At 40.7% G+C, this 14373-nt stretch overlaps 1 protein-coding gene across 3 annotated transcripts in view; it reads left to right on the top strand.

Annotated features, from left to right (window-relative positions):
* Nucleotides 1-14373, top strand: part of ppfia2 (PTPRF interacting protein alpha 2) — a 111467-nt gene that overhangs the window by 87798 nt on the left and 9296 nt on the right. For 2 of the 3 annotated variants that reach the window (XM_030045737.1, XM_030045735.1), the window contains exons 16-24: nt 965-994; nt 1132-1262; nt 3126-3307; nt 3875-3965; nt 7760-7841; nt 9646-9846; nt 12065-12127; nt 14000-14032; nt 14193-14368. In XM_030045737.1, the coding sequence (XP_029901597.1) occupies nt 965-994; nt 1132-1262; nt 3126-3307; nt 3875-3965; nt 7760-7841; nt 9646-9846; nt 12065-12127; nt 14000-14032; nt 14193-14368 (989 nt within the window). Of the gene's footprint in view, nt 1-964; nt 995-1131; nt 1263-3125; nt 3308-3874; nt 3966-5507; nt 5511-7759; nt 7842-9645; nt 9847-12064; nt 12128-13999; nt 14033-14192; nt 14369-14373 lie in introns of all 3 variants that reach the window. The other variant, XM_030045736.1, reaches the window with a different exon arrangement.

Genomic DNA, 14373 nt, shown 5'->3' with positions numbered 1-14373 from the left:
GAATTATACACTGGAGTGCCTATCAAGATGGGGTTTTGCTGCCTTTGCATCACAGAGTAGCATTTGATTACAGTGTACCCATATGCTTATGTAGGTTTGTGTGTGTGTGTGTGTCAGGGATTGTTCCTATTTATAGCATTTATGCCAGCTCATAAGCAGTTATTTTCCATAAGAATACTTGAATATTGAATACGTTTAGTGTCATTTTGTTCACTCCTCTGTGCCAAATGTGCCATATGTCCACAGCAGCTCAACATGTGCCCAGGTGTATTGGGGGTTGTTTATTTAGAACAAACCGACAAGGGAACCGAAGAAAATAAAGGCAAAGCAGCTGTTTTGTCAAGGCTTCACACGGCATCTCCGCTTGGCAGACTGTAAAACACACACATGTGCTGGCTGGAAAAGAGATTAACTTTTACGGACGTGCTGGATTAATTTAGCGTTCTGCGAAACATGACAGATTCTGTTTTCTTTGGTCACTTGTCATCCTGCATCCAAGCTGTCAACATGGTGCCTTACAAATTTGGCTCAAAATTATCATTAATGTGTTCTATTTTCTCTCTCTCTCATCACGTTGACCCCGTGTGTCCTCATCAAGGGATTTTTTTTGTTGTTTATCTATTTTCTCCCAAACACTATAACGCTAAAAATATTCAAATTTTCACTCGCAGTAAGAGAGAGCCACAGTGTGTAAATGTCTCCCATACCCGGGGGCTTTGATTTTATTGATCAGTGCAATGACTTGCGGTACCCTGCGTTCTTTTGTTTATCAATCACTCTTCGTCCCTGTGTTTTGGTAATCAGGCATTGGTTTGCAGCTCAGTGAGTGCCTAATGGTGTATGATATGTATATAAAAAGCAAATACTCTTCATTTCATTACAGAGATGCCAATGTTGTTGTTTTTTTGCCTGTGCTTTAAACCATGCATATTGACTTTATTATTTTTTGTCATTTTCCTAACAGCCGAGTGATCTGAGGAAACACAGGAGAAAGGTACAGTAGTGGGATTTGGGATATTTTATAATAAGCTTGCAAATATGGCGTAGTTGCTGTAATGACAGCCCAGACAAGGTTTGTCTGGTACCCCAGGGTCACCTTTAATGTCCTGTTCATTTGCCCCGGTCCCTTAGATAGCAGCGGTGGATGAGGACGGCCGTGAGGACAAGGCCACCATCAAGTGTGAGACGTCTCCTCCTCCAACACCTCGAACTGTCCGAATGACACACACACTGCCTGCCTCATCGCACAATGACGCACGGGGGTAGGTCAGCTTGAGTTACACAAACATTTCTCAAAGGCAGAGCTGCTCTGGAGACAGAAATAATCTCCCTGACTGATTTACATGTCAGTGGACACAGTAGAAGAGGCACAGTTGGCTAAGTGGCACACTTAAATAGCGGAGAGGAAAACTGAGGTTAAAATATAAATTTAAAAAAAATAACATTAGATCGAAGTCCAGTGAAATAACAGAGGAGGTAGGTAATATTATGAAGCCTAAGTTAAAGCCCTTGCTACGTAATTGCAGTCTGGCCATTCTAAGTTTTCTAAATTAGAGAGTACTAGGCGATTTTGTTTTGTTAGGATGGCAAAAGTATGAACTAATTGACTTAGATTCATTCTCTACAGCCTTTTCCATCTTTGGGGGAAAAAATTAATCTTCTAGCAGACCCTTTTCACAGCAGCCTGTTTTGACAAGAAATATCAGGATAAACACAGGTGTTCCTAATTACATTAATTAGGGTTCACTTCCATTTAGGTCTAACCGAGTCAGAGTCCTGCTGCTGTTCATGCTGGCTCTGCTGCACTTTAATGGAACAGAGGCTTAATTATTGTCATTAGCAACACCTGTTTTATATGTTTAACCCTCCATTTCATGTCAGAATGCCTGCTCTACTGTATATCACAAAAGAATGGAGCTTCAGAGCTTTTCCTTTACCTTTAATAATTACTAAGCATCTGTGGCTGTGGTTCCACCCATTTAGGTTTAACTCGACCAATAAGATCGTCTCTCCTCCAAGCAGCTCTGCGTTCCAGGGTCATTTGTACAGACGACTAAAACATGAATGTACTCAACACGGAGTGCAGTTCTTTGTTTCTATGTATTCCTACAGCGAGCCGCTGCCTAACACATGCTGAAAACCACCAGCATTTGCTCCCCAAAGTTTGTTTGGACAAACATCTAGACATAGATACCAGGTTGAAGGATAATGGAGCAGCTACCTGCATCCATCCACTTTCCTGATGACAGTGTAAAATGCCATTTCATGGCAAACTGGAATATATTACAACATAATATATTTTGTCTTGTTCTGTGCTAAATGCTTATAGCATTTAGCACAGACAAAACTTTCAGGTGCATCTACATTTCAGTAAATCCTTTGTATTTTCAAATATGTGCATAATGTGTAAACAATGTTTAATTTATGTGTTTAAGCCATAAGCTGCTTGGGCCGTGCATAAATATGCCTCTTAGTTCCTCTAAAATATAAATCATCGTCTTGCTTTTATAAAACAAGTAACACAGCATTTTTATTCCAAAAAAAATGCAAATGTTGAAGAGGTTTTTTTTTTCATGATTTTTCATTTATTTATTTAGTGTGCCTACCAATATACCTCTTGAGCAATTGTTAAACAACATAGTTGCTAAGCAACACATACTGTAAGTAACAGTATGAGTGGTGATTTTCCATAACAAGTTAATATTTAAAGGAAATTACATGTATTTTCCAACCGTTTACAACATGAAAACAAATATCCTGTAGATATGTATGGTCTTCTGTAGACCTTGTAATAAATGTGATGATGCACATATCGCATCTAAATGCTGTGAATACACACATTTCATTTTCCTGCTGCTTTGTATTGCATATGGCCTGATGTTTTTCCTTTTTCTATATAGTATCATGTTATTGTGCACATACTGCATACATGCAGTTATTCATACATTTCAGTTTCCTTTTGTTATTGTTCCTTTTAATACATCTCAGTGCTGTAAATGTCATTTACTTTATATTAAATGCCCACATTTGCTCAATTCTTAATAGTGACAGCCCATTACTGTTGTTTTTTGAGTGTATTTCTCTATGTATATGAGTAAAGTTTTCTGTGTGTGTTTTTTCCTCAGGATCGCTGCCTCCCTGGAGGCTGAGGCCAGCGCTCTGAGTAGTGTAGCCAGCAGCCAGGACTCCCTCCACAAGCAGCCGAAGAAGAAAGGCATCAAGTCCTCCATTGGACGGCTGTTTGGCAAGAAGGAGAAAGGCCGGCTGGCTCACCTGGCACACAGACAGGTCATGTTGGATCCACAAGGTGGGCACTGTACCGTATGGTCAGCAAATGATCTTTGACTGCAACAGTCTACTTTTAGGCTGTTATTGATATTTTTGGAAGGAAACTGCAGAATTGTTGCGCACATACGCTTTATCTTTACATTTAACCATTTTCCTTCCAAAAAATAAGCGTTTTCTTGGGAATATCATTGTTGGCAGGGTGGAAAAGTCTTTGAAACAACATTTAGACCATCATGTGACACTAAAAACTGTCTATTAAAAAAATAACAGCAGGATATTCATCAATATTCTTGTGGAATCTGATCAGAAAGTTACTTTAGAATTTTAACTGATACTTAGTTCAGCAGTGTAATGAATAAGATTTTATCGGGGCAACTTCTTTTATTATGTGAATTTTACCCTAACATTTCCTTAACAAATCAAAGGGTGACTTAGATACGTGTTAAAAAACAAAGAAGGAGGGTAATAAGAGGTTAAAACAGCAGTTCTTCCTCCTGAAGTATACAAATTTTACATTGAGCTATTTTGTGTCATACTAACTTCACATGAGCTGCAATGATGTCTGCTGTCTGTCCTCCCCTTCTAGTGACCATGATGGACCCAGACATGGTGGGCCAGGACATGGGGGTGGGCAAGCTGGGAACTCAGGCAGAGAAGGACCGCAGGTTGAAAAAGAAGTAAGCTTTCGCTCAAGCGCCATTTGTGGCCTCACCCTGCAGATTCCTGCCTCCCGCCAGTCGCTCAATACTGCTCTGGCTCTTCTCACACAGCCAGGAACAAGGCCACGGCCTGCGTTTACAACACGTTATCTGCTCACACAAACACGTCCATATCCACTACATGGTCTTACACACACATACACACACACACACACACACAATCGCCTCCTTATTTATATCCACCATTGTGTTTGGGAATCATGTAGCCGCATGCTTTTCCACTTTTTTTCACAGCCATTTTCAGAATCAACACCATCTATAGAATAGTTCAATCTGCCCTTTGACACAAACACACACTTACACACACAGATACACAGAGCGACTATATTTTCTAATAGCCTTCTCCCTCTCTGGGAGTCCGTATATAATGCTATAAACACCCCACGCAAAAAAAAAAAAGTCTTCCACACTGAAAATAGGATCAATAGTAAGCAGGGTCTGGATCACTATTCAGGAGCAGAGATCAGCCTAACTATATTCAGAGACAGAGCTAAAGTCTGACTATTGATTGAGGCTGAAAAGCCAATTAATCTCACAGAGCTACTTTGTCAACTTGGAGGCTATAGGTGGCTTCCCTCACACTGATCATAGCTTCCATTCACCGTCAGATTTGCTGCAGTCTGCCCTGCAGGAAAAGGGAAACCCATCACAAATCACATCTCCTTTCAATAGGGATGTTGTAGGATGTGTGTGGTGACTGTGTGTGTGTGTGTGTGTGTGCGTGCATTTGCCATGCCCCAGTGCCAAATGATGAATGTCATTTGCTCGAAGTGCACATTGAGTTGTCATGACGAATAACTTTGCCTCCCATGTAGTCGGTCAATAGAAGGTATTGTGTATGTTGACAAATGTGTTTTTTTCCACTGCACTGACTTCTCCATAGCAGTGTCCAGGATTAAGACCACACCGCCTTGCATCTTGGTGCCTCCACACTGCATGCCATCGAGCTGCCTGCACTATTTCCATTTCAGCATCTTGATCAATACTGCCGTGGTCTCATTGTTGCTGTGGTTTTTTTGTTTTTTGTTGTTTTGTTTTTCTCGCGAGGTAAAACTGTATGAATGTCAACTCTTGAGCATTTGAATGTGAGGCCGTGGAGGAGGGTCTTGCTGTGTTTCGGATGCATTTTTCTCATTTCCTCTGCTGCACGAGATGTGGTCAGGACTGCATTGTAGAAGACTACATTTTTGACTTGTCCATCTACTGGTCTACAGATGCTCCTGTAAACGAATGTCCACCATTGTGAGATTTGTCATCATGTGCGCGTCTGCGTGTGTGAGCGTGCGTGCTGTGTGTGTGTGTACTCATATTTTTGTTTAGAGTCGTATAGCAATTGCCTATTAACTCATTAACATTTGTGTACTTTTGTCTCCCCGTCGCTCTCTCTCTCTCTATCTTTTGCTCTCTTGATCTTTCTCTCTCTCTCTCTCTCTCTCTCTCTCTCCTCTCTTACTTTTCCTCTCCTTCTCCCCCTCTCATCATCCTTTGACTCTAACAAAGCGGGTAAGTTGTGAGGATGTGTAACTGACCTCCTGGACATTTTACATTGTCCCAGCCGTGCCCTGTCTGTCATCTGTCCGTCCGCCATCCGTCCTCTCCCGAAAGACCAGTGCCAAAAGCTGACGTCTCTATCTATTTATCTTTCTATCCTTCATGGCTGTTAACGACCCCATTGCTTTCTTTCTTTTTCATTTACCATCTGAAGACGTTTCTCCCCCCTCTACAGTTCAATGGCAGCTGTATCCATGGCTGGACAGAGAATGTGCCGCTGCTAAACTGGGGCCCAATTTTCAATACCCGGAATGTCTTCCTCTCCTTATATGTGTCTCTATCTATCTGTGTGAAATAACCAGCTGCGATATCTGGTTATGGGAATGTCAGATCTTGTTGTTTTTTTTGTTTGTATGATTTGTCATAACTGTTTCCTTACTTCCCTTCCCCAGCTATGTTCAGTGGATGTATTTTCTCCATGCATTAGACTTGACCTGAACATAAACATGATCTATCCCCCATGTACTGTATAGATAAGACGGTGAATGTAAATGGTTGTGTTTGAACAAACACATCTCCTCTGTCACCTGTAGGCTTTGTACACCATGTATGCTGTGTTTAAGTGCCCTTTCACTGCACTGAGGCCTTCAACGCTGAGAGTGCTACATGTATCATGTTTATTACTAAGCCTACTTTTTCCATTTGTCAAGTTGTTTGGCAACATAACACGCTCAGGGACTGGGTTGTGCATTCTGATTTTTGATGAAATATGTTCACTAAATAGATTTTTAAAAGTGTTTTGTGTGTGTATGTGTGTGTTTGTGTGGATGTGAGTGCGAATGTGTCTTTGGTTATCCACCCTCTTAAACTCTGCCTCTCATATACACACAGTGAATTGCCGGCCACTATCTAAAGAAGGCATTTTTTTAGGCTGCTTATCAATTCTCCATCTCCTGCTGAGTTGAGCATGGAGCGGGTGTGGGAGGATTCAATGTAATACAAATAGCTCCATGCATGACAAATCCAAGAGGACATGCATCTATTCCCTGCCCCTTTTCAATAAGGTGCAATTTTTACATCGCGCTGAGTAGGTCGGCGCCGGTGCTTAGCACAGCTCTCAAAGCGATACTCAATCAAATCATTTTCTGCATCCCACTCAGCCTTCTTGGGTCACCCTCAACACCTGCTAAAACAAAACCCATGGAACACAGCCCAGAAAATCTGAAAAGTTATATCTAAAAATAACCCGCTACATGATTCAAATCCTGCAACAGAGGCATCATCCTGCAAAAATAGTGCTTTTAGTATCTCTCCCTCAGCACAATAGAATCTGAGCTGCTGTATTGGGATGAGTTGGGAAGTCGTGCTTAGATTAGCACAGGTCCAGCGTCAGTGAGCAAGGAGACCAGTGCCTTCCAGTTACTTGTGTGTGTGTGTGTGTGTGTGTGTGCCCATGCATTCTTGTATTTCTATGCTTATGAGGAACAAGTGTATACAGCATATTTAGTGTCTTTTTTTCTTGAAACAAGTGAAAAAATCTGACAGTAGGATGAGATAATCCCACTTATTTCCAATGCTAATCAATTTGTTTCCAGTCTTTTCTTTAATCTAAGGTCATTTTCTTTATACTAGTGGGCTGATCTGCCTTATTCCACCATGTTTCAACATATTTAGACGAGTTCCCAGAAAAAAATCCTCAAATCAATTGAAACTGCTTGTTAAAATCAAGATTTTGGGGTTTAGGATTAAGAATTAAAAACAGGTTTAAGTTAGGAAAAATTTTAGTTTATGCATATAGGTTAAGGTTAGGGTCGCAGAATAAATGTTGTGAGTGAGGGTCCTCATAAGTATAGCAATACAAATGTGTGTGTCTGTGTGCTTGGTTGTGGATATAATGGAGCACTTGTCTGCTCCTTTCACTGGCAGCACAGAGATGAATGATAAAATGTTGCCCTTTCCAAAACTCTTGGTGTCCAGGCTGGACCAGCAGAGATAAAGCACGTATGAGTACTCTCCCTCTCATGTGCACACACACATGCACACACACACAGTCCCTCACACACGTACAGACCCACTTCGAAACAGTATTGTTGTTGCAGCAGAATATTTGTGAAAAAAGAAGTGTGCCTGAGTGAGGAAGTGAGAGGTTGGGTGTGCTTTTATATCAGATTGAGCAAATGTGTGTGCTTGTTAGTAGCTCTTTTAACACACAAGTGTATGTGTGTGTGTTAATGCACGGTCTCCTCTGTCCCTGCTCTCAGACACGAGCTGCTGGAGGAGGCCAGGAGAAAGGGCTTACCATTTGCCCAATGGGACGGCCCCACGGTCGTAGCCTGGCTAGAGGTAGGCAGTGAATGTCCTCTAAAACCACTTTCAGTCTTTTATTTTGAAGTGCAAAGTTGTTTTTGCAAGAATCACTGTAAAGAAAAATGTCCAAGAAAACTTAAAGTGTGGTGCAATATAAAATGATTTAACTGGCCAGCTGATAGACAGCGCCATTAGATCATCAATAATATCAACACATTAATTAGAAGCAACACATTAAATTAAGATCAAATTAATTATATACTGTATAACTTATATGTATTGACCTGATGATAGGCCACATGCATAAAACAGGATTTCCTTTTTAACCCAGTTTATTTTATTACTTTTAAGTAAACAGCAAAACCTGGGAGAACTCATACTTGGATTATGAGAGTTCCAGTTAGGAGTAGTTTTTCTCAAAAAAAAAAAAATAAAATAAGGCACACCTGTGAAGTGAAAACCATTTCAGGTGACTACCTCTTGAAGCTCATCGAGAGAATGCCAAGAGTGTGCAAAGCAGTAATCAGAGCGAAGGGTGGCTATTTTGAAGAAACTAGAATATAAAACATGTTTTCAGTTATTTCACCTTTTTTTGTTAAGTACATAACTCCACATGTGTTCATTCATAGTTTTGATTCCTCCAGTTAGAATCTACAATGTAAATAGTCATGAAAATAAAGAAAACGCATTGAATGAGAGGGTGTGTCCAAACTTTTGGTCTGTACTGTATATATTTGCCCACTTCTGCAAACTCACAGCCAAAGTTGAGCACCTTTTACTGTTACTATAAGAAGAGTAATTTCTCTCTGTTATATTAGAAGAACCCTTATTCAGCAGGATTTTTGTTGGTGAACTGTTCTGTCAGGTGTTGGATTATTCATAGTAACAAGTTAACTCAGTCACAGGGTATCTAAAATTCATGTAAACAGCTTAAACCTAAGAGGGCCTTATCAGAGTGTTGTCTGCTTCTCTGTTGGTGTAAAAGTAGCTGTTAGATAACTCCATGAATTACCTACAGCTCTTTAATAACATGCAGACTAAACTCAATTAAAACATGGGTTTTTGATCTCACAAGACACAACAGGTTTATGTTACACTATGTGTTATAACTGGAACAAAATTGCTGTAAATGCAATATCACATTGACAGGGGTTACTGTGCAATTATTATTATTATCGTTATAATAACAGCATGGGTTGCATCTCATTATGTATAATGTTAGCCAAGCATGAATGTAATAGGTATTGGTTTCCTGTTTGATTGAATGCATTCTCTGCAGCACACCCCTGCCCTAGTCAAATAAGTCTTTTAATGTATTTGATTGTAATTACTTGACGTTATTGCTTATCTTACTTCCACTATGAGTGTTTATTATTATTATTATTATTATTATTATTATTATTATTATTTTAATTTAGCGATTACCCCAGTTCCAGCAATCAATACTAATGTTTCACAATTAATATCTTGATTATAAAAATAAATAATAGTTTATTTTCCCACTTGATGAATCAGTGCTGCCTGTCACTGATATATTTTTGGAGTTGCTGAATACGTTGGATATTTGTGTAGGCAGGAATACTCATGCAGTTGAATCTAGTATCAGAGGCTACATGGGAAACAGACACATCATACAAACACTACTGCCCCCTGCTGTTCAGTGGATGACTGAAGCCAGTCCCAAACATGAACATGAGCACCCAAGTCCCAAACCAAAGCTATTTCAGTCAGAGGGCTGATATTTTATCAGTGTTTTTAGATTTAGTGTGTCCAAAATATTTGTGATTGATGACACTGATGATTGATGCTGCTCCATCTCCTCTCCGTCTCTGTGGTTTAGCTGTGGTTGGGGATGCCGGCCTGGTATGTGGCGGCGTGCCGTGCCAACGTGAAGAGCGGTGCCATCATGTCGGCCCTGTCTGACACCGAGATCCAGAGGGAGATCGGCATCAGCAACCCTCTGCACCGGCTCAAACTTCGCCTGGCCATCCAGGAGATGGTCTCCCTCACCAGCCCCTCTGCCCCGCCCACCACCAGAACCGTGAGTTACCACTTAGACAAGCTCACACTCACACTCACACACGTACATACTCATGGGTGCATACGTAAAGAATGGGTGCATGCACACAGATTGGAGTTTTAGTTATTCAAACATTTTTTAGAGGCAGCAACCTAAGGTAAAAGTAGTGTCGTCATTGGCATTTCAGGAGCATATGTGTTCCTTTGGCACTATGTCAAATTTCAAACATCATTTTTCAGTACACTTCAGATATTATTTATTGAAAACATGCTGTCAGGTTATGCATTTCATTTAACACACATAGAAATTGTTCTTTTTATGTGTGGTTTCGGTTTTAAAACATTACACTGATGGAACATGGGGCCTGGGAACATAGTGTGGCCCCCCTTGCAAACCTCAATGCAAAGATGGAACTTGGGTTAATATATAAATGACAGTGACTTCTTTTTCATTCATTCATGATCATGGCATTTATGATCTTGTAAAGTCCAGCAAGGTAACTTTTCTAATTTAGATAACATCATATCTATATTTTGCTTTTCCTTTGCCTACACCATGCCTCTTCCACCATAGGCTTTATTGTAACATCACTTTTACAAAAAAAAAAAAAATTTGTGGGAAAAATTGTGGGTTTTTGGCTCCACTTACAGAGGTTGAACTAAAATGAGATTATTTTTGGCTCCAGAGCAGCTCTACTTTTGAGAAATGTTTGTTTAAGTAAAACTCCAGTCTTCTACAAGCATACCTACATTTAAAAAAAAAAAAAAAAACATCTGCCACAAATTGGTGGCATGGAGAGGAAATGATTACAGTAGCAAGCAAAGCAGTTACAACATATTCACAGCTAACACACTGCACTTGTCAGGAGATATTTTCTATCAGCAGTTTTATATCTCATACAGTCTTTTAGTGAATAAGTGAATGTTAGTGTGATTTGGTGACGGTTGGGTGCTAAAACATTGCTGTAGCACAGTATGAATTACCTCACCAGTGGCCTATTTTTACACCTCAGTTGGTTTTATGGCGCTCTCTGTTGCAATGGTAATTGCATATAGCCTCTAAAGTGTCTGTTGTTCCTTAATGATAGTAGCTGTTCACACTATAGAGCATGCACTAACATGCATTCAATAATGTAAAGGTGCACACTGACACACACACATTCACCTACACTCCATAAATCACACAGGCACATGCTGAAGAGTAAACGCTAATATGAAGCATACCGTGAATACTCCCTGCCACTTTGTTTTGCACACAATAGCGGTATAGATGCAGCAATCATAACTCACAGCCCTAGGCTCTTGCGCTTCTTTCATCCTCTGTCTTACTGTAAAATGGCTTTACCAGCTCTTTTTCCCCCTTTTACCCCACTCTCTCATCTTCCACTTTACTCTGGTTCCACACCTCATGAAACTTTCATTACAGAGCATGTGACTCCACGGGCCCCATCACAACCCCCCGACTGTGACGGGTGTTCCGCCTGTTGTCACACTTAAAACCACATGCACTTAACACCCGGGGTTAATTGACCTTGTAAATACAGTGGGTGGTGTACACCAAGCAGAAAATTGACAAGGGAAGCGGAGGGGAAAAGGGCCAGCCGTTTTACCTGTGCTATTACAACCGAGCCCCCGTCTGTGTCACTCTAAACCAAAGACACACGGTGAGGGAGTGGCCCGCTGCTGGCTGCACTGTGCCTTTAACAGAGATTAAATGGACCAGCACCACTGTGGTTATGGCTGTGCCTCGGACTGTTCTTATCTAGGTCATGACAGCCTGACCCTCCGCAGAACAATCACTCCTGGTAAAATCAGTCACGATGCATCAGAATATTAACAAGCATCAGCATCACTAATGAGTTTTGCACTGTTACGTTAGTAGTGTAGAATGCAGAGGGATAGGTAATGTTGGGTTCATGTGTCTCTTGTTGATAATATCACTAATTTGTTGCATCTTTCTTGTTCTGCATGGCAAATATACTTGTCTTGTATTTGTGTGATGTATTTTGTGCCAGTATGCCAAAGTTGGGATGTTTTGTGGTGTTTTGTCTGTGTTCTTTTGCGTGTGCCCTTTGACCCCAGGGGGGGGTTTGGGGCCAGCTCATCATCTGACTGTGATGGTATAACACTATTGGCTTACAGTGGTGCTGCTCTTCTTCTTTAACACTGCTTGCCCCTCCTACTGGACCTCTACTACCAACCCTGCTGCTGCTCTGTCTCTTGGGTTTTGCCCCTTATAGCCGTCAGGCAATGTATGGGTGACCCATGAGGAGATGGAGACCCTGGCGGCCCCCTCCAAAACGGTCAGTCCTCTTGTCTCCTTTACCATAACCCTTTTTTCTCTGGTATGGTTGTATGTGTGTATGAATGTGGATGTCATTGGAAGGGTGTGTGTTCAAGCTTGCAGTGATTTGTAGTTCTGTACCACACCTGTTATAGTGCGTCAGCTTGAAAAACAGTGGTGACTGGTGGGGACTGCATGCATCATTTAACCTCTCCCCTATTCTGTGAACCTCTTTGTCAACACTAATTTTGAATAATTCTGTCAAAAATGTTGCTAATTGTTATACAAGGTATTTTTATGATAAAGGAAGCATTGGGCTGAAGAGTCAGTATAAGTTTGTTCCCAAGACTCCATGGATCATTAATTAAAAAAAAAAAAAAAAAAAACTTGACATATGGCAAACATCACCGCCATGCTGTTTTAAGCAGTGGGTGAGCATTTGTGGATTTATAATAGACAAGATTGTCATAATTGATGGTGCCACTCCCATAAGGAAGGATAGGCATCATGAGATGAAGGTAATCACTCTTGATCATTGTCTTTCCAGGGATTAGATTTCCATGCTATAATAGATAAATGGATTAAAATCATTAATAGACAGTGTTACCTACAGGAGTCCAAAATGACAGTCACCTCAAGTAAGGTTATTTTCAACACCATTAGGCAAAATGTTTAATGGACATCAGTTGCAAGATGCAGCATTGATAACAATCTCATATTGATGCTATTAATATAACCTGTCTTATCAAAACTATTGTTAGTACTTTGAAAGTCATTATTGTAAAGTTAAGTTGTCGTCTTATCCTTCAAGTCAAAACATACTGCAACATAGTGTAATTGTAAAGGTAGCTACATCTCTGCTGTGCCACAAAATATAAGATATCTTTTGCTCAGCCTTTCTGAGCCTGAAACAATAAATAATAATGCTTTCGTCTCCCAGGGTTCAAGCTAAAAGCCAATCATGTACCATTTTTGGGACATCAAGCACTGATGGGGTCTAGAATAAGGCTGCTGATTTGTGGCTGAGTCGGTGTATTAGGGACCACTGTAGCCCTTTTAGTAACCCAGCTTCAAACCAAATACACGCTGACAGGCCAGAACTGTCCGACAGATTGCAAATAATCTGGCAGACCAATTCACATGCTAAATAGAAGTGAGCTTTCATTCCTTCAAACTTACCTCAAACTCCCACAGGTTGTTCCCATATCTTAACTGCTATAGCTCTGATACATTTTTAAAAGCTGTCTCCTAGTAGTTTATCACATTTAGCAGAGGTTTGAAAAAAGGAACTTTTCTCCCTCTGTTGGACTTGTTCTTTAGCTTTAGATGTCGGGACATTGAGCCCAAACACTACATCGGAACGCTACAACGGATTCTAAAAATGTTTTGCTGTGGGTCTGCAACAAGAGCACAAAACATAAGCAAAGTCTTGATCGTGGGAGTAACACACCAGTAGTTTAAAGACCCGTAATGGGATAAAACACAGTTTGTATGGACAGTTGTGCCTGACTACAGGAAAAGCCCGTTGTTGGTAGATGACGTTTTAGATCCATGGGATTGAGCATATAACATTTCATTCTTTCTCTTTTCTTTGTTGGATTTGGATCTTTACACTGATGTAGCTTTTACAGCGGTCATATTTCAAGATACAGTACTAGTTGACATTAAGGACATTACTCAACAAGACAACAGGACATTGGTGAATTGTAGTATCACTTGGGTTTGGATTGGGTGTTGAGGTCTGTCTGCCACTTGCCTTATATATATAGTCTAAGGACAATTTTGGATGCAGCTACAGGATGTCAATCGGACAATCAGACTAAACTGGGTCTTTTTATATGGTAGTTATTTTCTCTCATATGCAGACTGCTTTTCCTTTCCTTTTACACAGAAATCAGAGTCTGAGGAGGGAAGCTGGGCACAGGTAAGAAGACAAACTTTGCTCTTGTTTATTGCTCTTGTAAGCAGCTTATTCTGTAAAATTTATTCATTACAAGCATTGAGTCAGCTGTTTGCTTTTGTGAGGCACTTGGTACGTGGAAGATCCAGTGCGCAGACAGTGCTACTTTCCTGTGTCTTGTCAGACTCTAGCTTATGGCGATATGAACCATGAGTGGATAGGGAACGAGTGGCTGCCCAGTCTAGGACTACCTCAGTACCGCAGCTACTTCATGGAGTGCCTGGTGGATGCCCGCATGCTGGACCACCTCACCAAGAAGGACCTAAGGGTGCACCTGAAAATGGTGGACAGCTTCCACAGGTACT

Source organism: Myripristis murdjan, chromosome 23 (assembly GCF_902150065.1).
Source record: "Myripristis murdjan chromosome 23, fMyrMur1.1, whole genome shotgun sequence".
NCBI classification, from domain to species: domain Eukaryota; kingdom Metazoa; phylum Chordata; class Actinopteri; order Holocentriformes; family Holocentridae; genus Myripristis; species Myripristis murdjan.
Note: the sequence above shows the minus strand (reverse complement) of the source record. Positions and strands in the feature narration are given on the sequence as shown.